The following is a 20055-nucleotide window of genomic DNA, read 5'->3' as shown; positions in this document are numbered from 1 at the left end:
AATCTAATATTTAAATAAAATTTTTATTTTATGTTAACTTGCAAAATTGTTAATATTTGTACATATTAGTATAAAATAGAGAAATGTAAAACAAGTACTTTCGTAATTAATTAGATTCGAGGAAAAACACCTACCTACTTTATTATATTAAAAAATATTAATGAAAATTGCATAGGTACTTACTGTAAATTTATAATTATAATAGATTATTTAAACAAAGTGTGATAACGGAACATGAAATAATATTTAGAAGTACATAAGTATTTTTTATCGTTGTTGAAAATAATTTATACGATTTTGTACGGAAATTTATATTATTTATACATGATACATGACAGATTGTTTACGTGTTCGACTTAATGAATATGTGAGGCCAAAATGTTAAGTGTAGCCAGTATAGGTATTCAATCGTTTGTGGACTATTAACAACCTATAATGAATTGATTGCATGTTTTATTAATTATGTACGGTAAATATGTACAGCGCAATTTCTTATGATTCCTCGAAAAAGACCTTATTATATTCGAATATACGAAAACACTATACGACTGACATGAATGGCTATATAACTGTAGAAATACCAATAAAGATGTGGCTAAGTTATAGTGCCATACTCAGTACATTACCTACTAAATATTTAATATTGGTGGTAGGTACTATATTTTTTTTTCACTGCAATATCAATGTTTTTTCTGCAGTTTATAAACTATAAGCAATACTTATATAGTTATGTACACTGTACAGCTATACCCCACATAATGTATTGCATAATATTATGATGTGAAAACGATTTAAACTGTAACATAATATTGAAATTTAAAATGTAACGTTATGTTATTGTAAACCGTTAGGTATCTACTTAAATGCACACTCAAACTATAATGTTTAAGCTATACCAATATTTATTTTTTCTATTTATTTTGCACGTAATAAACGTATAGAATATTCTGTACTCCTCAATAACGACTTTCTGATTCAATTTAGGACACAAGACCCATGTACCTATTATACGTTTTGAAGGATGTTTAGTTTGCTTTGGAAATTTATTTTAAATATTTTAATTTTTGTAGAAGTTAGACATAGAATACATTTAGTTACATTAAAACGTACTTATCTTGATAAAAAATGAAAATATCTTAGAACTAAGTCAGCTAATATACAGGAAGTATACTTATTCATAACACGTAAAATAGACCCTGTATCTTAAACAGAGCCATTAAATCGTAATCGCAGAAGTACGGGATAGGTATGTCCTTTATTAATATAATAATATTACGCGTAAGACGAACAGCGAAAATAAAATAATATTTTTGGTGTTATGGCTCTTTAATGTAAATTATACGTTAAATGTTACGAAATGTAGAGTATGTATATTATTATTGGGTTGATTTTACATTTTAACTTTTCTATATTTATAATCTTTATCATGAAATTCGTTTCCTAACCAGTTGATCCATTATTACTTTTAAGTAATCGAGATCAATTACTACTTTAATTAATATGCATTGTTTTTCTTAAGGTTTGATGTGAATAAATATTAACTTTAATATTTTATATTACCAGATGTATCGGTTCCGTTAACATAAAATTGTATAACTACAGTTTTATTTCACGTATTTATGAATCTAATATATTAAAAACCCCTAGTACCTATTTTATGAAATAAATAGTACTGGCTAACTTTAGATAACGGTAAACTGGAAATGTGAGCATCACTAAAAAGACGATCGTAAACTTGTTTTTTTCTTCATTTGAAATTAAAACTGAGATTCTGTAAAGAGATGTATCTTATTGTAACTTGTATAAATACTTATTATTGTCTTCTTATTTTCTTTTATGTTATAAATTATGAATTATAATATACTTACTAGAATAGTGTTTGGAGATTTATTTATACAATAGACTTTGGTTGCTAAATACTTAGTTAATTTGGTAGGATTAATGCAAGTTTGAAAATATTTTTAAACTTCAAAAATGTACAACTATATATTCAAAGAGTGCACAAGCGTTTGGTTAGGTTAATAATTATAATAATCTATGATAATTTATGATTAATTGTAAGTTATAATATTGAAAAGTATTTCTATTTAGACAATTACATAAATTTATAACGTCAATGTTGTTATTTGTCAGTCCTCCTTTGCTTAAATTTACTATGGGTATTCGTAAATATTATTATTGGAATACTTGGCTCGTTATTTGTATGAATTTATGATTATTTTTAAAATATGTACATTAATATTAATGTTATAAAATAAATTAAGTGCCGAATAAGTTATTCAATCTCTATATAGTTAGCATTACTTAGCATACATTTTACACATATATTTAGTAAAAGTAATAAAATAAAAACAAGAGTACTTAAAAAAATATAAATTGTTAAATAAATATTTTCTAACTCCTCTAAGATTCTATGATGAATTGGGTAGCTGCAAGTTTTGTATTTAGGTCTTGTAAGAGTTTATCTATAAGTATGTATAATGTAGTAGGTATGTGACAGGCGACAGCCATGCATTAAGAATATATATTGAGTGGAAAATAAAAGTATGAAGTTTATTTATCAGTACCTATATGTATGTACTATGTAGAGAATATGTGAACGGATCTTATATTCTTACGGATTTCACGGATGTATATAATGTTCAATTTTTTTAAATCGTGTTTATCTAACAGAAATAACATGTGTGTTCTTTTATGTATCTATAGGTTATAGGTACGTATTCAAAATCTGACCAAATAAGAAAAAAGTCATAAATATACGAGTCTTAGTATATAGAATGAAAAAAAAAAATAGTTCAGTTTTGAAAAATATAAACACTAAAGTTTACTACAATCTACAAAAAAAATTTTTTTTTATTAATTTCGATTTTTTCATGAATATATTGATTATCTTATTGTTAGCTAAAAAATAATGAACATACGTGATGCATTGACAAAATGTTCTATTGTGTTATTTTTACACTTTTTTTTATTTTTAGCAACATAATATTGAATAATTTTTAGTCGGTTCGGATCAAAATCTATGTACTTGTAAATGTTGAACAGTTTTTTTGTTTGCGTCTTGTATTTGAAGAATAAAATAAACCATAATAAAATCAGATCAACGTGTTTAAATATAATATTATTTTAGATTTTTATGTTTAATTTGTTTATTAATTAAATATCAAAAACATAAAAATTGATTTTATGATTTGGTACCTGTAAATTAGCCAAACATTTTTCACAAAAAAAAAAAAAAAAAAATAACAATATTATTCACACATTATTTTCTTATATCGACTATTTTTGCTTGGTGAACTCGCAAACTACTGATTAATACAAACTACAGTTTCACCACACTTAAATTAATATGAATTATATGTGTACTTTATACTAGTTACTGGAAGTATGAGAGTGGGGTTCATCGTTGAAAACATAGGTACCTAAAATTTGAATTTACAGAATAGTGTAATATACAAATATGTAATCGTAAATTACTTACATAGTTGTACAATCCTTGTATTGAAACAAAAACTATTTTTTGGGATCGTTGTTAGATATATATATATATATTTGAGAAGTGATGGGGATAGAAAATGGGAATTAACCTTTTATTTTAGGTTTCTACACAACACTTTCTTTTATGTAACTATATAGGCAAATGCAGACAAATTACGTAATAATATAATATTAAAAAGAAGGTTGACTACTTAGGCTGTATTACTGTAAGTTGTATTTAGTTCAGAATTATTTTCAGTTTAATTCGGTAAAATGTAAATATAAATCACAATATTATATTTACTTCCAACGTTAAAATCTAACTTCAGCAAAGTTCATTTTAATTTAAATTTTGTAGAAAGACATGCGACTTCTCAGTAATCTGGATTTAAACACACGGAAACTTTAATTATGTTCAGACTATGCTATTTTAGGAATAACATTAAAAATGTACGTAGGTATTGATACCTTAACTTGTAATATATTTTTCTTTAGATAATTTAATTTTGAAATACAGATAATCTCGACTCTTTCATCTTCTTTCGTTTTAATGCGATGAATGATGATTTCTTAGAACTCACTTGTATGATATGCAGTATGCACAGTTGAGTTTCATAATATGCTCAATAGTCGATACTCTTTTATTAGGTAGTTCTATTGATACGATGTATTATAATGCATTAATTCAATGTTGACATATTGTGTGTGATTTGTAGTATAGATAACACGGATGATATGTATTGATTAAATTTTAATCGTTTATTTATAACATTTTAATATTATTTACTGAAATAAAATCATTACAAGTAAAACATAATATTGTAATAAATTAGTATCATATAATATAATATGTACTGAATAGGTACAAATAATTTAATCGTACAGTTAAAAATATAAAATTAAAATTAAGTCGCTTATAGGAAACCGTTGTTGCGAAATGTGATATTGAGTACGTCCGCATTTGTACACTCAAATAATATTATGTTAATATAATCCCAAGAGAGTATATTACCATTATTATACGATTGAAAACGATGATTTCGGACGTGCAAAAACTACCAAATACATAGTAATAATAATAATAATAATAATAATAATAATAATAATAATAATAATACAAATAAAATAAATATAGGTTTGTGGACGTTGGGTTGACAAGGTCACATAGGCGTGACCCTAAGAAAATCAAAATTATAAAAATAATAATATGTTAATTTGGAGTCATATTTTTATTTAAACGTTCGCGGGAGTGGGCTGTTGTTGGTCAGTTACACCGTTTGAGGCAGTGGTGTTTCCAGTATTGTTGGGCTGGTTAAGGTTCAGTCCCATGGCGTGGACCAACCAAGTGACGCCCTGTACGGCTGTCTCTCCAAATGCTTGTATGAGTGCCTCTTCGCTGGGGTCTACACCTTCTTCGCCTTCTTCTTCACTCTCTTCTTCACCCGATTCTGTGCTATTGTTGGAATGATCTTCCGGTACATCGACTATTCTATATTGTTTAAACGAAATAGGATAAAATGTAAAAAATGTTAGCGTAATATTGATTTTTATATTTAAGAATATTATGTAAATACGCTGCTCGATTAAACAAAAACCAATTCAATGCATCTGTATAGGAGATTTCACATTATTATTTCATGCTGTGTTAGCAGGACACTAAGGTACTTTACATCTCATTTATAAAACTCTATCGGCTGATCATAATCTTCAGCCCTAAAAGACGACCATCTCAGTAACCCAAGCATATTAGGTGGACTTAGAATTTAATTTTTGAACGGGTTTTATACATTTAAAAAAAAGTTAAAGTATCGATGACGAATTATTATGGGTTTTATTAGTATAACGGATAGAAGATTACTAATTTTTAACTAAAAATAAATTGTTAACTGAAAATTAATTACACAACGAATTTATAAGAAAATATTTTACCAAGACGTCTACATAAACATAATCAATATAGTGCAATTAAGTCATAAATTAAGAGAATACATTTTTTTAAATGTATGGTGAAGCTTAATATTTCATTATTATAAAAGTCAGATAAACGTATACTTTAATATGTGTTATATACTTATATAAATAATCAATTAAATATATGAGAAGATATTTAATGTATAATGTTAAATTTATATACAGTGGATTCCGCCTAATGTGGGCACCGCTTAATATGTGCATCCGCCTAATATGGGCAAAATGGTCTAGTCCCAATTCCAATGCATACCATTAAGGTTAAAAAGAATCGCATAATATGGACACTCAGTTCGGTTTATGTGGGCAATTTTCATTTTATCATAGTGTTAGAATATACAAAAGAGGGTAAAGAGGGTAGTCCATCTGATAAGCTTAAATCGTGTGCTACTTTTGTAAACCAGATCCACACTAAACAGCTTAGACAACGAGAAATTACAATTTTTGTATATATTCCACATTCAAAAAGTTATTTTATTTAGTATGTTATATTTAGTTTTATTTATGTAGTAATTTAACATTTTTTTTTCAATTGCATAATTTACGTGTGCAAAATGAAAACTTTTTTTGATATCATAATTTTTTTTTTTAAACTAATTTCGGTTTTATGGGAAACCGGTTAATGTAGACCTAACAGGGCTGGTTCCAATATGCCCATATTATTAAGCGGAATCCACTGTATTTCAAAAAATCATTCAATAAAAAATGTATGGGCTATCTTGAATCTGTTTACTATAATTGTATGCCTTTTAATTTAAAAACAAATATTTATTTAAATTATAACTTTAAAGTTAAAAAATATGTTTTTGATTTTTTTTCCATTTATTATACCATTTCTAAATGAATTTTAGTAGGTAGTATAAATAAAAGGTATTTTAAGGACATTTTAGGGACAATTCCAATAATATGATTAACAATAAATAAATAAATATTCTATAATTTCAACTATTAGATTAAAATTTAAAAGTATAAAAATTCGAAAAATAACAACCTATCTTGTTGAATGGAAGTAAATACATACGTTATAAGAATAACTATATAACATTGTTCTATAATTATATCGATATGATATACCTATTTGATATTAATCACGTACCTATTTAACTGCATGTCTCGTATCACTATAAACACATCCTTTTCTTATAACCTATCTTCTAGTCACGTTCCTGTACACTTTCAACCTTCAGCAAGCACGTAGTGTTTGACACATTTAATATAAATAGTACCAGTAGAGAGCCTACGATACAACATTATTAGATAGTCTCCGAGATCGAGCGCCTGTGCATTCGGCATTTTAAATGCTTGTCAAAGCCCACCAGTAACATCGTCACAAGTCTGTGTCTATTCTCAGTTATATTATAATTTATAATATAATTTAACTATCTATATTAAACATATCTAATTTAAATATTTTTAACAGAATACATTTTTTTTTTTTTTTAGTACTGACACAAAATTCTAATTTCTAAGTGTCAAGTGTTTGTTATATCTAAATATCTTGTAATGACAACATAAAGCCTTTTATATTGTTATTATTAATAAGTTGTAAATCACTATATTATTATTTAATATATTAACATGGTAATGAGTACACTGAAGTTTATTGATTATTTGAAATTTTGAAAATAATTATTAAGTATTAATTAACAGCACCAAACTTTATAGAAAAATAATATAATATTTTTTTGTTTAATTTAACTAAGTAGTATGTATAGGAATTTTAATTTATAGTATCAATAAATATTTTTACACTTTTTAAAATTATATTAACTATATTGTTATTTATAGGTAGTATCAAAGATAGACAGCTAGTCTTTCATAAAAAGTTTCATTTGTATTTTTTTCACCTTTTCAATTTTTATTTATGGTTCTTTATGGGAGTAGATTGTAAACATTATATAAAAATAAAAATCGCTCTGCTTAGAATCTAAAATATTATTTATGATATTGCAATATTGTGAAAAAAAAATATGTATATTAGTTAGGTATTTTTTAATTGTATTTTTTAGTAATTTAATTTTTCTATACAGTTAAATGTTTCTATAAATATTATAATTAGTATGATAAATTAAAAATTCCACACAAGTTGTAATTTTTGAACAAGGTAAATATAATGTTATTTTTACTTATTTACAATAAAATTATTAATAACTTACAAGAACCCATTTTATTCTTAAAATAAATTAAAATATAATTATTTTAAAAGTATTTATAATGCTATTATATACCAGTAATTATATTGTATTAGTAGGAACTTATTTGTATTGAATATTATTTAAACTTTATGTTACAAACAATGCACACAATGCACACAATTACAAAAAAATTTTTTTTTTGATGATGAGAATTTATAAGTATCCCAATTATTTTTAATTTGAATCAAAAATATATGATGACTACGTGTTGGTTCTTAATTACTGAATTAGTTCCCGGGATGTCAACAGTTTACAATTATCATACGAAGTAATTCTAATGATCTTTCATAATGATAAAATTATGTTAAATTAGCTTTTTTTAAATTGATTTTTTCTAGACCACTTTTACAGTCATTGTAAAACTTAATGTATTTTTGATTTTTTTATAAGGTTATTGATTAGTCGTATTGAAAACAATTGGTACATTTTATTTGATCCGAAAATCAATTCTGTATTATTTAAAACACGATGTAACATGTTATAGCTGATCTATAACAGATGTGAACAATAATATACTATGCATACCTATTTTTAAACTTAAAACTAATATTTGATTAATATGACGTTATATTATATTAATAAAAACAATTTTAATTCGCTTTCGCGTATTTTATAAACTGAGAAAAAATGAAATTTTGTATTTAAGTATAATAAATTGATATATACTTACGTAGAGTTGAAAATTAATCGATTTTGGTCCATTTTAAAGCATCCCATGGGGATTGAGTTTTGCACTTCATTTAATAAGGTGGCTTCTAACTTTAAACAACCGTCGAAGTCTTTTGGCGTAGATGAGTTACCCACGAATCGAGCACATAGTTGACCGAATCCTACCAGCACATCCATACACACAGGTTCTGGGTTATTTCCTGTGACATATAATTCGAGATGTAATGTTCTGAAGGTACTTGATCAATTTGTACATTGGTAAATAGTAAAATGACCAGATGGCGAGAAAATCAGTATTATTACATAACAGGTAGGTAAACGTATTTAAAAAATAAGTTTATTTGAAATTTGTACTATTAAGTATCTAGGTATTTATAAGTTTGTGATATAATCTTGAAATGCCATAAAAATACAAGATTATAAAAACTTTTATTGTTATATTAAAAAAAAAAATAAATAAATATATAAATTAATATGGTTTTAGTTAATGAATAAATGGAAACTAATAAATAAAAACAAAGGTTTAAACAGATTGAACAAAAATGAAAGTTGAGAACTAAATCGAAAAATTTCTTTAGTAGCACCTATAATGTTTCGGTCAATTACGTTTCTATTGTTGGCATGAAATATTTCATTTTCACGGTTGATTAGTCTAAGAGAAAACACATTTTAGATAGTATAACATTTTTCATATTATAAATTGTCTTATAAAATAATTAACACATTTATTTAGCAATGTGCATAAGTACATGTCAATGATTAGATATTTTATACCTCTATATTTTAATCATTATTAAATTAAAATAACTACTTTAATTATATCGATAAACCGAAATATTTTGATTTTTATGTTTATAATAAAGCACTTAAACTTGAGAATTTTAAGTTTAATATTTTTAATGATAAAATCAGATTAAATATTGGATAAATTACAAATACAACTGGTTATTTTTATTTTTAATTAAAAATTTAACTATTAACTCTTAGGGTTTGATCATTGTTTTAAAATTATTTATGGATAAAATATACAAAGTAAATGTACTTGTATTATAAGATAATATTTTATTAATCAAAAGCATCAAGAAAATTAATTGAAACTTAAACGCATGCATTGTAATCATGAATATTAAATGAATTCAAAATGTATTACCTAGTGAACTAATGATATATATGTAGGTTCATATAATGCTATCGTGTGTATTAATTTATATATAATATTATAAGCTAATGCCATCTATTTATATATATATATATATATATATATATATATATATATATTATTTGTATTCATGTGCACATAGCATGCATAGGCACCTAAGTATGGCAATATAGTTTAGGCCAAAGAAATGTTAAGATAATAATTATCATCATTGTGGAAAGGCATTATTAATTAATGTTATTGCCTCAAGGCCGGGTTAAAATTATAAGAAAAATCTCGTTAGTCTTTAATGTTAACTATTATTGAATGGTTAAAGTAAATATTTCATCTTTAGTGTTGATATTGTCATGAACCATGATATAATACTGGACCACTTCGATAGCAATGTACAGTTGATATTATTATTCACGAATCACGATTAGAAATATTAGATTATTATGAATATAAGACAAATATTCTATTGTAACTTGTAATACCTACTTATGCTGTGCATGCAGTAAAAAATTAAAATATTTAATTAATACGATTTGTAATAATAAAAAAAACAAAATCATAATGACCGGTGGTGCTGTGAAGGCGTGTTAGTAAAAATGTGAAATTTAACTTTCAAACGAATGCAATTTACATACTTATTTATCGTAAAAGAAACTATAGTTTAAATAGATAAACAAGATACATGATTTAAAATTGTAACACGCAGTGTGAATTTAGTTGTTTGCAAAGACATAACGGATATAATGTATGTAATATAATAAATTGAAAGTGTATAAATCTAGTCGAAATAAATCACATAATATTATATTTTCATTAAACTTGTATTAATGTTATTTAAATATGGACAAGTTCTACCACATATCTCTATGATGTGGAAGTTAAGTTGGGTTATAGTGAACGATTGTGAAATTTTAGTCGAACACCTTTTTATTAATTACTATCCAATAAATTATGGCGTTCGTAAATATTTAAGTATAACTTATCTAATACCTAACTTATGGTTAGTTACTGCTCCATTTAGATGGTATTTACTTATTAGAGGTTATTGCTTATAAATGAAACAACACATACAATTAACGTTTAATATTATTTGAGTAAAAATGCTATAAAGATAATTTTACACTTTTTAGATTTATATATTACAGGCAGGTACTAACTACTAGGTAATACTAAATAAGAAGTGATAAAAATATATCGTAGATTATATTGAACGAGAAATTATTTTTATAATGATAGGAATCCTCTTTAGACAAACTAAATGTTTATGGTTTTTAAGTTAATTTATTATTTTTGTAAAATTCTTTTATATTTTTGTATTTTAAATGATAATAATAATATGATTAGATATTTAAATGACAATAACATCTATCCACCACTTATGAAATTAATGTATAAAGAATGCATTTAAAAGTGTAAAAATGTAGAAATTAAACTATTTTTTTTTAAATTATAACGAACCGTAACTAATATAGTCATCTATTTCCTGATTTTATTATACACGAGTATCTTATAAATTGTGACAAATTTAATCCAACCGGATATTATTTTGTGAAAATTGACATATTTTTAAAACACATAAAAAACAAAATGCGGAATAAGTTAATCAACTATTGATGAAATTAAAGAGAGGATTAAAAAATATTTTCATGGTACATTAAATTACCTCTATTACATGTAACATTTTCCAAAATCTAAAACTAGGTATTTATATTATTGTTATTAGTTTGAAATGACAGTATTATATTGTAGTATTGAACACAATGTACCTATATTATACTTTGATACTTAGTAACTAATGAGTTTAGTTTAAAATTGAGAATTATAAATTTATTTTTAAGTCAATGAAGGTGTAAGAATGTTGAATGTTTGTCAACTCTAATAAACTTGTTAATAACAATATAAAATTTTAAATGTAAATTATTTAAAATAATATAATTTTCAATGTTAAAAGTTCGTTTTATTATTTATTCTACGTATGACAAAAAATGTCTTCGCAGGACCGCAGAATTTAGGTAATATTGTTATCGCAGCTTTAAATAAAAACAAACATTTAGCTATCTATATATTTTTACAAGTTTGTAGTTCACAATTTTTAACTATTTAAATTTTATAGCACAATGGTAGAATATTTTTTCATTTAAAATAGTTCCTGAAATATGTAAAATATTAAATTTTAAAACTATATACTGGGTTATATACATCTTTATTGAAAATTGTATTACTTTATTATAAGGATTCTAAAATATATTGTTTTATAAATTTATTGATCATTAAACAGACTTTTTTTTTGGTCGTAATTATTTTAGTAGATAAATTTTGAAGTATATTTTTTTCGGTTCAAGCGTATAACAAATTTATGGAGTTAACTTTAAGTTTAAAGAAAACTAAAACCCTTAATTACAATTGGCGCTTATAAAAAGTTGATTAATTAGGTATACTAAGAATAATTTCAAATAGAATTTTCAGGCGTATGAAAATTTTTAATTTTCAAAATAGTTTTGATAAATTGTTAATTGAATACTTGATTTAGTAATAAATATTATGAAACGTAAGGCAAGATATTTATCTAAGAACTAAAGAGTTTTTTATGTTGATTATATCACAAAGTATCCATGAATACTAACTAGCAATTACTAACATTTGGTATTATAATAGTCACTTATGTAATATACGAAAAAAAATATGACTCATATTTATTTACCGTTAGATTTAAAAGTAATTTAAATAATCATTGTTGTCCTATTCTTTGTAAACACTACCGAGATCGAGTCGATTTTGATTTCACGTGCCATTGTCAATGTCATGATGGTGTTTAGGGTTTGAAGTAGTATAGTATCGTTGTCTATATCTCTTCTAAGATAGTAAATAGTACCTCCTACATAATATTATGTCTGACGTGTAGCCTACATGGAAAAAATGACGTATAGTAATTGTCACGTCGACCACAACACATACAATATGTAAAATATTCAAATATTGTAGTATAACAATAATTTGTTGTTGCTCGTTGGACCGTTAATAAATCCAACGTACCTATGATGTATAAACATTATGTCTCCGGAAAATCGAAAGAACTATCGAATAATGAAAATAATAACTATACGATTTTGTGTAGAACGGGTTCCGCTATTAATTATTACACGGATATAATATAATAACACGTAATGAGTGTACGTGCGATGTAATTATATATTGACGGCTTAATGATAATATAATAATATTATAATAGATGAACATTGGCTTACCCTTGATGATACCATTCTGGACATTGCCTTTACCGTAAGTCACGTTCACGGCTATCGACTCGATATCCGGCACGTACTTGAACTTGACACATCCTGTGAAAATAAAAACGTACACAAGGATTGTTGGTTTTATTAACAAAATAATAATAATAATTCGGAAAAACTACTGTCGCGCGCAAGACAACGTCAACGACATTGTATTCATGTATAGTATAGACTATAGAGTTTAGAGACATTTACGGTAAGGATCATCAGTTAATATTTTTAGAAGGTCACCTTAAGACTTTAGGATTAAGTGTTGGGGGGGGGGGGGGAACTATCGAAGTTAAGTGTTCATTTTTATTCGAATAAATAAGCTGAGGCAAAATCAGAAAAAAAAAAAATGAAAGGAAAATTAACGGAAACCTACCTGACTATAATAAAAACAAATAAAAATATATAAAAATAAATCTTTTGTCTGTCGGCCAGATTAAGTTCGTCCACGGGCCGCGCCATTTGGTGACCCGATGTGCTGTCACGGCGGATATAATAATAATATCATTACGATTGTCGGCGCGATCACGTGATCGGAAATTATCATCAGCAATAATATTGACGCATTGACCGCAACGCTACTCACCTGGCGACGTGGTCAAATCCAGGAAAGGCAGACTCATTCTCAGGCAGCAGACGCACGACTTGAGCTCCGGGCTTTGGCACTCGCACCGTTTTTCCGGCACTTGTTTCGAGTCGGCTCTGAGCCCGCTCCTCGGCTGGATGACGCCTTCCAGCCCGGACCACAGCAGTTCTGCAGGGACAGGTAACCGAAAACAAACAAAAACCAACCGAAAACGACAACATTAATACAATAGGTATTTCGTTCATACGACGCGGTGTGATTTTGTTTGTTATATATATTTATTTTTTTAATTTTTTTTTTTTTTTTATTTGCTCTTTCTACACAAAATCACGTGGACGCGACTTTTTGTTTTTGGCCCAGCGCTCTCTCACCCGTGACCATCGACGACGGCGGCGGCGGTACGGTGGCGCCCGAACACGCTGCGACGGTGCACGCCACCGCGGCCAAGGCGCACCACCACGTTGCTGTTGTTGAACGACGATGATCCATCACGAATCGCGCTTGCACGACGTTTGATGTGTTGTGTACGAGACGACGACGATAGTGGCGAGTGCAACAACAAAAACAACAACAACAAAAACAACAGCTATAAAAAACACGTCCAACACGCAGTCGATCCCGTTCCGTCTGCGGCGGCGGTCACTAAACGATACTATACCGGCAGTCGGGTCAACGGGTCACCCACTTGTTTCCCCCACCGGTTTACCACTTTCTTTTCAGGTATGAGTGACGACGCGACGGCGGCGGTGACAATACGGGGACGGTACAGGTATGGGTATGGAGGTACCGGCCGGCGTATATCACACCGCGTCCGAAGCGAGTGCATCGACTAAAAATTTCGCTTTCTCTCTCGCTGACGCCCGCGCGGCTACGCCCGCCTCGCTTTCTATACACGCGTACCCGGCCGGAGGTACGTAGGTACACATTAGGTACCACACCACCGACTTTCCCCGTGTGCGTGAATCACGTATATCAATATACGTTTACACATTGTATTATTATTATAGCCGTGACAAGATCTGTGCGCCGCCGTGTCGTATCCAATGTTACACTGCGCATGACACGTGCAACGTGCATATTATTATGCTCTGCAGGATTTGTCACTCCGAAAAAATTCAAACCTCTCAAAATTATTACACAACCATCAATGGAAAACGCGTCAACCAAACGTACAATACTCGTTGCGGCGGTTTTATCGAATTTTAATATTATTACATCAATAAACGTAATATATCGTTCACAAATCGTACGCAGAAATACGCGGGACTCACCAAATCGTGTTCAATAAAATATAGACAATTAATCTGTATCGATGTTTTAATAGCGTATACTATTTACCGAATTGGGACGGCGTATAACAATAATTACCAGAGGCGAAAAAGGCGCTTCTCAGAAGTTCATTGAAAAGGCAATTTGTGTAGGTACAAGAAAAATTATTTGTCGCATAAATTGATTCAAAATAAACGAAACATTTATTTATTATTTGGTTAAAACACGCACTACTTTTAAATGAAATATTTATGAGCTTTGATATCGTTATTATGTGTCAAATGCACTGAATTAGCTGTAATAAATAACAGTAACAACTTGATTCATAATGTATGACTAATGAAAAAAAGCGAGCCCTCCCCCCATTAAAATTGTCTAGATTATATTGCGTGAACGACAACATCAACGATATCTATTGTGGATAATCTATATAGTATGATATCATTGTTAGGGTATACACCTGAGAACGCTTGTGCTTTGTTTAATTCGATCGTAAAAAAAGTAACTGATGCGTCTTCGTTCATCCCTTTATTATTTGTGGCGTCGGCGGTTACTCTAGATAATATTGTGTGTGTGTGTGTTATATCGTGTTTATTGTTGTGTGTTGGAGAGGGAACTTGTTGAAGTGTGTGTCGGAAAAAGAAATAACGAAGACCGGTTCTCTGTGAATTTATATTTTCCGTTTTATGCGCATCACTCGGAGACGGCAGCATTTGTTTCCGTCCATTATATTTTTAAAGGGTAGTCGATCTATGATGAGCTTCCAGGCGGCACGTAAGACGGTCACCGGTACCGCCGTCGAGGTTGCGTATAGCGCTATGTATGCGCGAAAGGAAAATCGTCCCGGAACGAGAGTGGGTTTTTTAGTGGGGAATACTATCTCGTCTCTGCGCTGACACACATACCTGACCCGGTTGTTAGCCCGGAACAAGAACGGCGGCCGTGGTAATTCCACCGGACTCGTCACAGTTTAGTTCCTACCACGAGAGACGAGTTCAAGGCGGTTTTTCATCCAGCGTGTATCTTGCTAGACGTGTTTCTTCGCCGGAATATAGTACCAAAGTTACGTGTTTTTTTATTCTTTTATTATTATTATTACAATATTTATATTTTTATTTTTATTTTGACTTCGCGAGTAACTTCGGGCTTAACGCCTCCAGTAAACAATCGGGTTAGGTTTTCTCAAAAAGAGATTGAGCGACCACTAGTGAGAGTGGGCTTTAGAAAGTTTAATGTGATTCATATTTTACGGGAGTGCCTTTTAGATAATCTTTTAGGTTTCTTTTTTCTTTTTCTTTTTTTTTAAAAAAAAAGAGAACCAAAGGTTTCAATAAATTTTAGATTTTTTATGTTTGTGAACACTGAACGTCTATTGACGTGACGTAGAATGATGTAAGGTTACTGAATAGAGTTATTGTAAGTTTTTGACATTATACACATTTTAAATAAAATGACGTTAGATAAAGTAATCAGTCAATGCTTTCAAAAATACATGACGACGATATTAGTGGAAAAGAAAATAACACTTACATTTTGAATGAATGCTTCATATTTTAACACATTAATATAAAACTAGGTATCAGATCGTGTATTTAATTTGGTTTTTAAGCTTTATAGAGAGGAATCTATTGATACTACACTAACTTAATTTCAAAAATATTCTATGTACCTATGCAATCGTATTGAAGTTAAAATATTTGTTTAATATATTGCCATAAATCTAAATAAGTACCACACTTATTTTAAAAGTATTAGATTTTATCAAATGTTTATTTTTATCATTTAATAAAATATATTATATTTATGCGTTAAATCAATAAGTTAAAAAAATTATGCGATTTAAAAGGTATTGTTTGATTGATAAGAAATTCCGATATTGATAGAGAAAAAGTAAACTGTAATGAATTGCACGTCTGATAAATTAAAATGAACAATTTTAAATATTGATAATGGAATAATTGACGAGAGAAAATATTTATCATTTGTACAAAAGTTTAAATTGGAATTTTTTTTTTTTTGAGTTATTAATTTATCTATTTATTTTTAAGTTATGTAATGACTTGTAACTATAAATAGAATTTTCATATTGTTTAATATTACATATTATGTTTTTACTTGTATCGTATATAATACCTAATAATTATAAAGTTTGATTATATTTAAAATTTTTATTTTAACATAATCATTTTGATGTTTATATTTATTAAATTAATGACAAGCTTTATTTATGAACAGTTTATAATTTATATTAAATTAGTAGGATAAAAAAAATAAATAAATAAATAAAGTATATTTTTATTTTATTTTTTTTTGTTATAATAATAGTTTAATACTTATGAATTTATGATAGCGCATAAACAAAAGTTATTTTATAAAAGAGCGTTTATAAATAAAATCATTACGTGTTTTTGATCATTATCAGGAAAAGAATATTGTTACCTATTGGAGAAGTTATTAATAGTTGGAATATACTTCTTATTTTAATATATAGTTGGAAAAAATCAAATTCTATAAAAAATATTATGCTTTATTGTATCATTAATTACGAAATTATACAATTATAACAATTATAATTTTTTATTAAAGAATAATAACTGCTAATCGTTTTTTGAATGATATATATTTATAAATTTCATTGAATATAAATCTGTAAGTAATTAATTTTTTCTATAAAATTCATGTTTTCTAAAATATTGTTCTATGTAAATTTCTCTGTTGAGTGCAAAACTATTCTATACAATGGTATTGAAATTACACGCGTAGTTGAATGATTATTGATAATAATGACTACTATTAAAATGTATTTTTATGGTATAATACTAAGATGAAAAACTCGTTCTGGGTGACGGAAAGAGAATTTCTCTTTTTAAGGACAAGGTCAGTTCAGAATTATGATGATACATATGAACCTTTCACCATTTTCTAACCAACTGTTATTATTTAGTTAAAAGAAAGTTAAATATTTTGATTTTACACCTATGCGTTACATTATACTTAAATTTTTGATTTTATTACAGTTTTTTTTAAATTGGTCAGCAAATTATATGAAAATGCGACTATCAGTCGTATTCGAATTGCTGTTGATCTTTTTGATCATAGCTTTTGCGGCTTATGGTAGAGTAGGTAAGTCTCGGACATTGTAAATGTATTCTTTATAACGTATCTATTATGAAATTAATTTTTTTTTCAGTTCCAGAAAATAAAGATCTGTGGAATACTGGATTAAATAATGTAAAAGATCATTTAAAAGCAATGGGTCGAGCTAGACAAGCCACCCCTCAAGCAGCTCCTCCAAACCGATACTGCGCTTGTTCCAATCTTATGTGTAATTGTTGCAGAGACTTTTCATTGCCAGTAGTTCCTATTAAAGGACCAGGTAAATATATTTGAAAATAAGTAATAAAAAAAAATTCTATGGTATAATAAATCATTAATAACGTGCATAGTATATAGTGGCATAGTGGCTATATAGTTCCACGCCCGAGGTAATTTATTCTGTTTAAATAAGAATAATTATTTTATTAAATTTTATTAATATGCCAAGTGTTCATGATTATATAAGACATTATTAAAGGCATTTTAAAATATTTTTTTTTACTCTATTTTAAAATTACATTAATTATTACGTAGAAATTAATTAATTTTTATAAAAAAAAAAAAAAAAAATAATAATATTTTGACATTTTTGTGATTTTTTTTTGTTATTAAATAAACGATAGCATGACTTAATTAAGTGAAAGAAATCCATAAAATTGTTAGTAGCATATTAAAAATAAATTAAGGTTAATAATTACCCTTCGTGTGTTACTAAAATTTAATAAAATTAAAATGTTACAAAAAAGATTTTATACAATTTAAACTGTTCATATTTTAATCAGTAAATATATTAATTTCATTTAAAAGCCCACTATGTTATACTATATAGAAATGTTTATTTTATTTTTCTATATTTTAATATGAAATTTAGGATCATAATTCAAAAAAATATAAAATTTTTATAAATTCTATACATTTTAGATGAAACAATATTTTTAGCTAAGTTCGTCATATTACGTTTACATTATAGGTTGTGCATCGTTGAAATATTTAAAAGGCGATCAGATGATGGTAACGATGAGCTTCGGGGACAGGGTTTTACGCAACACGACCATATCTGGGAAGAAACCAAAACCCGTGTGTATGTCTCTACCGGGTGGTATATCAAAGTTCTGTGGTCGGGTGTATGGTATCTCAAGGGACGGAGATCAGTTCAAAGCGTGTTTAGGGCTTGAGCTAAGAGCTCTCGACGACGTCGAAGCCGCATTGAGAGTGTCATGTTTCCGGTTTGGGCCACAAGGAATGAAAGTAGAACCAGCACAGCCACTGCCAGCATCGCAGACATTACAAGGAGAGGACGAAGACGACGAGGAAGATGATGACGATGATGATGACGACGATTACGGTCTCGGAGGTAGTGATGACGAGGAAGAGGAGGAGGACGAAACGTTGGACGAGGACTCAGAAAACGATGTGGAGTCTACCGGTGATTACACTGGTTTCAGTGCACTTAGCACAGATTTCCTGGACAGCCTTTTCGGTGGAGGTGGTGGTGAAGAAGACGAGGCGGAAACCAGCGTTAAACCAACCGCCAAACCCGCCGCGGTTACTGTAAAATCAAAAATAACTACACCACAACAGTTAACAAGTCAACAGGTGACAAGCGAGAAACAAACAAGCGCTGAATCAGTGACGTCCACTTCGTATACAGTAAGCGTCGTCCAAGAACCGGTCTCATCATCTTCTGAAGTCGTTGCCGAAGTAAGACCAACTGCTATCACGCCTCTCGATGACAACCCTACCGACCGCGTAGAGACCGTGCCCACGCCAGTGACCGCGAATAAGAAAAAAGGACTACGAGGATGATGATGATGAGGACGAGGACGAGGACGACGGTGACATTGTGTCGGACATCATCGAAACGGCCGCAAGCGCTGTGGGCATGTCGGATTCTGACAAGAACTCGACGGTCGCCACAACCAAATCGGTTGACAACAAATTAGCTTCCACCGAGGCAGCTGCAGTGTCGGCGGCTGCGTCTACGACTGTCCGCAGCGTACCGGCCGGCAAGGACTATGACGACGACGACGATGATGACGACGATGACGACAGCTACAGTAGGCGTTTCAAGCATATGCCTGTGGCTATTGTGCCTAACGACAGGAGAGGCAGGACACACAGAAGGATGAGATTGTCCTCGTCAGACGATGAGTCGACGATACATTTTATGAAAAAAGTATAGAAACCGCTGCTCAAGAATAGCATGAATTACGCACGTTTTATTATTCGTTAAGTTGTACATAATACTATATAATTTATATTATATAACTTATTATTAATTTATTAATTTATTATTCGATGAAATTATATCGTGAAAAAAAAATATAATATATTTATTTATGTTTCAAGTGTTGTGTTGTACGT

At 28.7% G+C, this 20055-nt stretch overlaps 2 protein-coding genes across 2 annotated transcripts; one reads left to right on the top strand and one right to left on the bottom strand.

The window, feature by feature from the left end:
- Positions 1–4315: 4315 nt before the first annotated feature.
- Positions 4316–13815, bottom strand: LOC112597867. The gene is made up of 5 exons (XM_025344103.1): positions 13698–13815; positions 13327–13494; positions 12708–12800; positions 8311–8509; positions 4316–4966 (listed from the first exon to the last, which is right to left on the bottom strand). The coding sequence occupies exons 1-5, from the start codon at positions 13813–13815 to the stop codon at positions 4711–4713; spliced, it is 834 nt and encodes a 277-aa protein (XP_025199888.1). The 3' UTR covers positions 4316–4710.
- A 1660-nt stretch (positions 13816–15475) lies between these two features.
- On the top strand, positions 15476–19961 carry LOC112597866 (tyrosine-protein kinase BAZ1B-like). The gene is given in 5 exon segments (XM_025344101.1): positions 15476–15659; positions 17613–17718; positions 17786–17971; positions 18662–19476; positions 19478–19961. Coding segments are annotated over 4 exon segments (1476 nt in total). The 5' UTR covers positions 15476–15659; positions 17613–17639; the 3' UTR covers positions 19874–19961.
- Positions 19962–20055: the final 94 nt, after the last annotated feature.

Source organism: Melanaphis sacchari, unplaced genomic scaffold, assembly GCF_002803265.2.
Source record: "Melanaphis sacchari strain LSU unplaced genomic scaffold, SCAv2.0 Contig43_pilon_pilon, whole genome shotgun sequence".
Taxonomy (NCBI): domain Eukaryota; kingdom Metazoa; phylum Arthropoda; class Insecta; order Hemiptera; family Aphididae; genus Melanaphis; species Melanaphis sacchari.
Note: the sequence above shows the minus strand (reverse complement) of the source record. Positions and strands in the feature narration are given on the sequence as shown.

Coding starts and splice junctions, on each gene's coding strand:
- LOC112597867 (XM_025344103.1), bottom strand. CDS start 13,815: ATGGATCATCGTCGTTCAACAACAGCAACGTGGTGGTGCGCCTTGGCC. Junction 13,495..13,697: donor GCCGTCGTCGATGGTCACGG/GTGAGAGAGCGC, acceptor CTGTCCCTGCAG/AACTGCTGTGGTCCGGGCTG. Junction 12,801..13,326: donor GGATTTGACCACGTCGCCAG/GTGAGTAGCGTT, acceptor TTATTTTCACAG/GATGTGTCAAGTTCAAGTAC.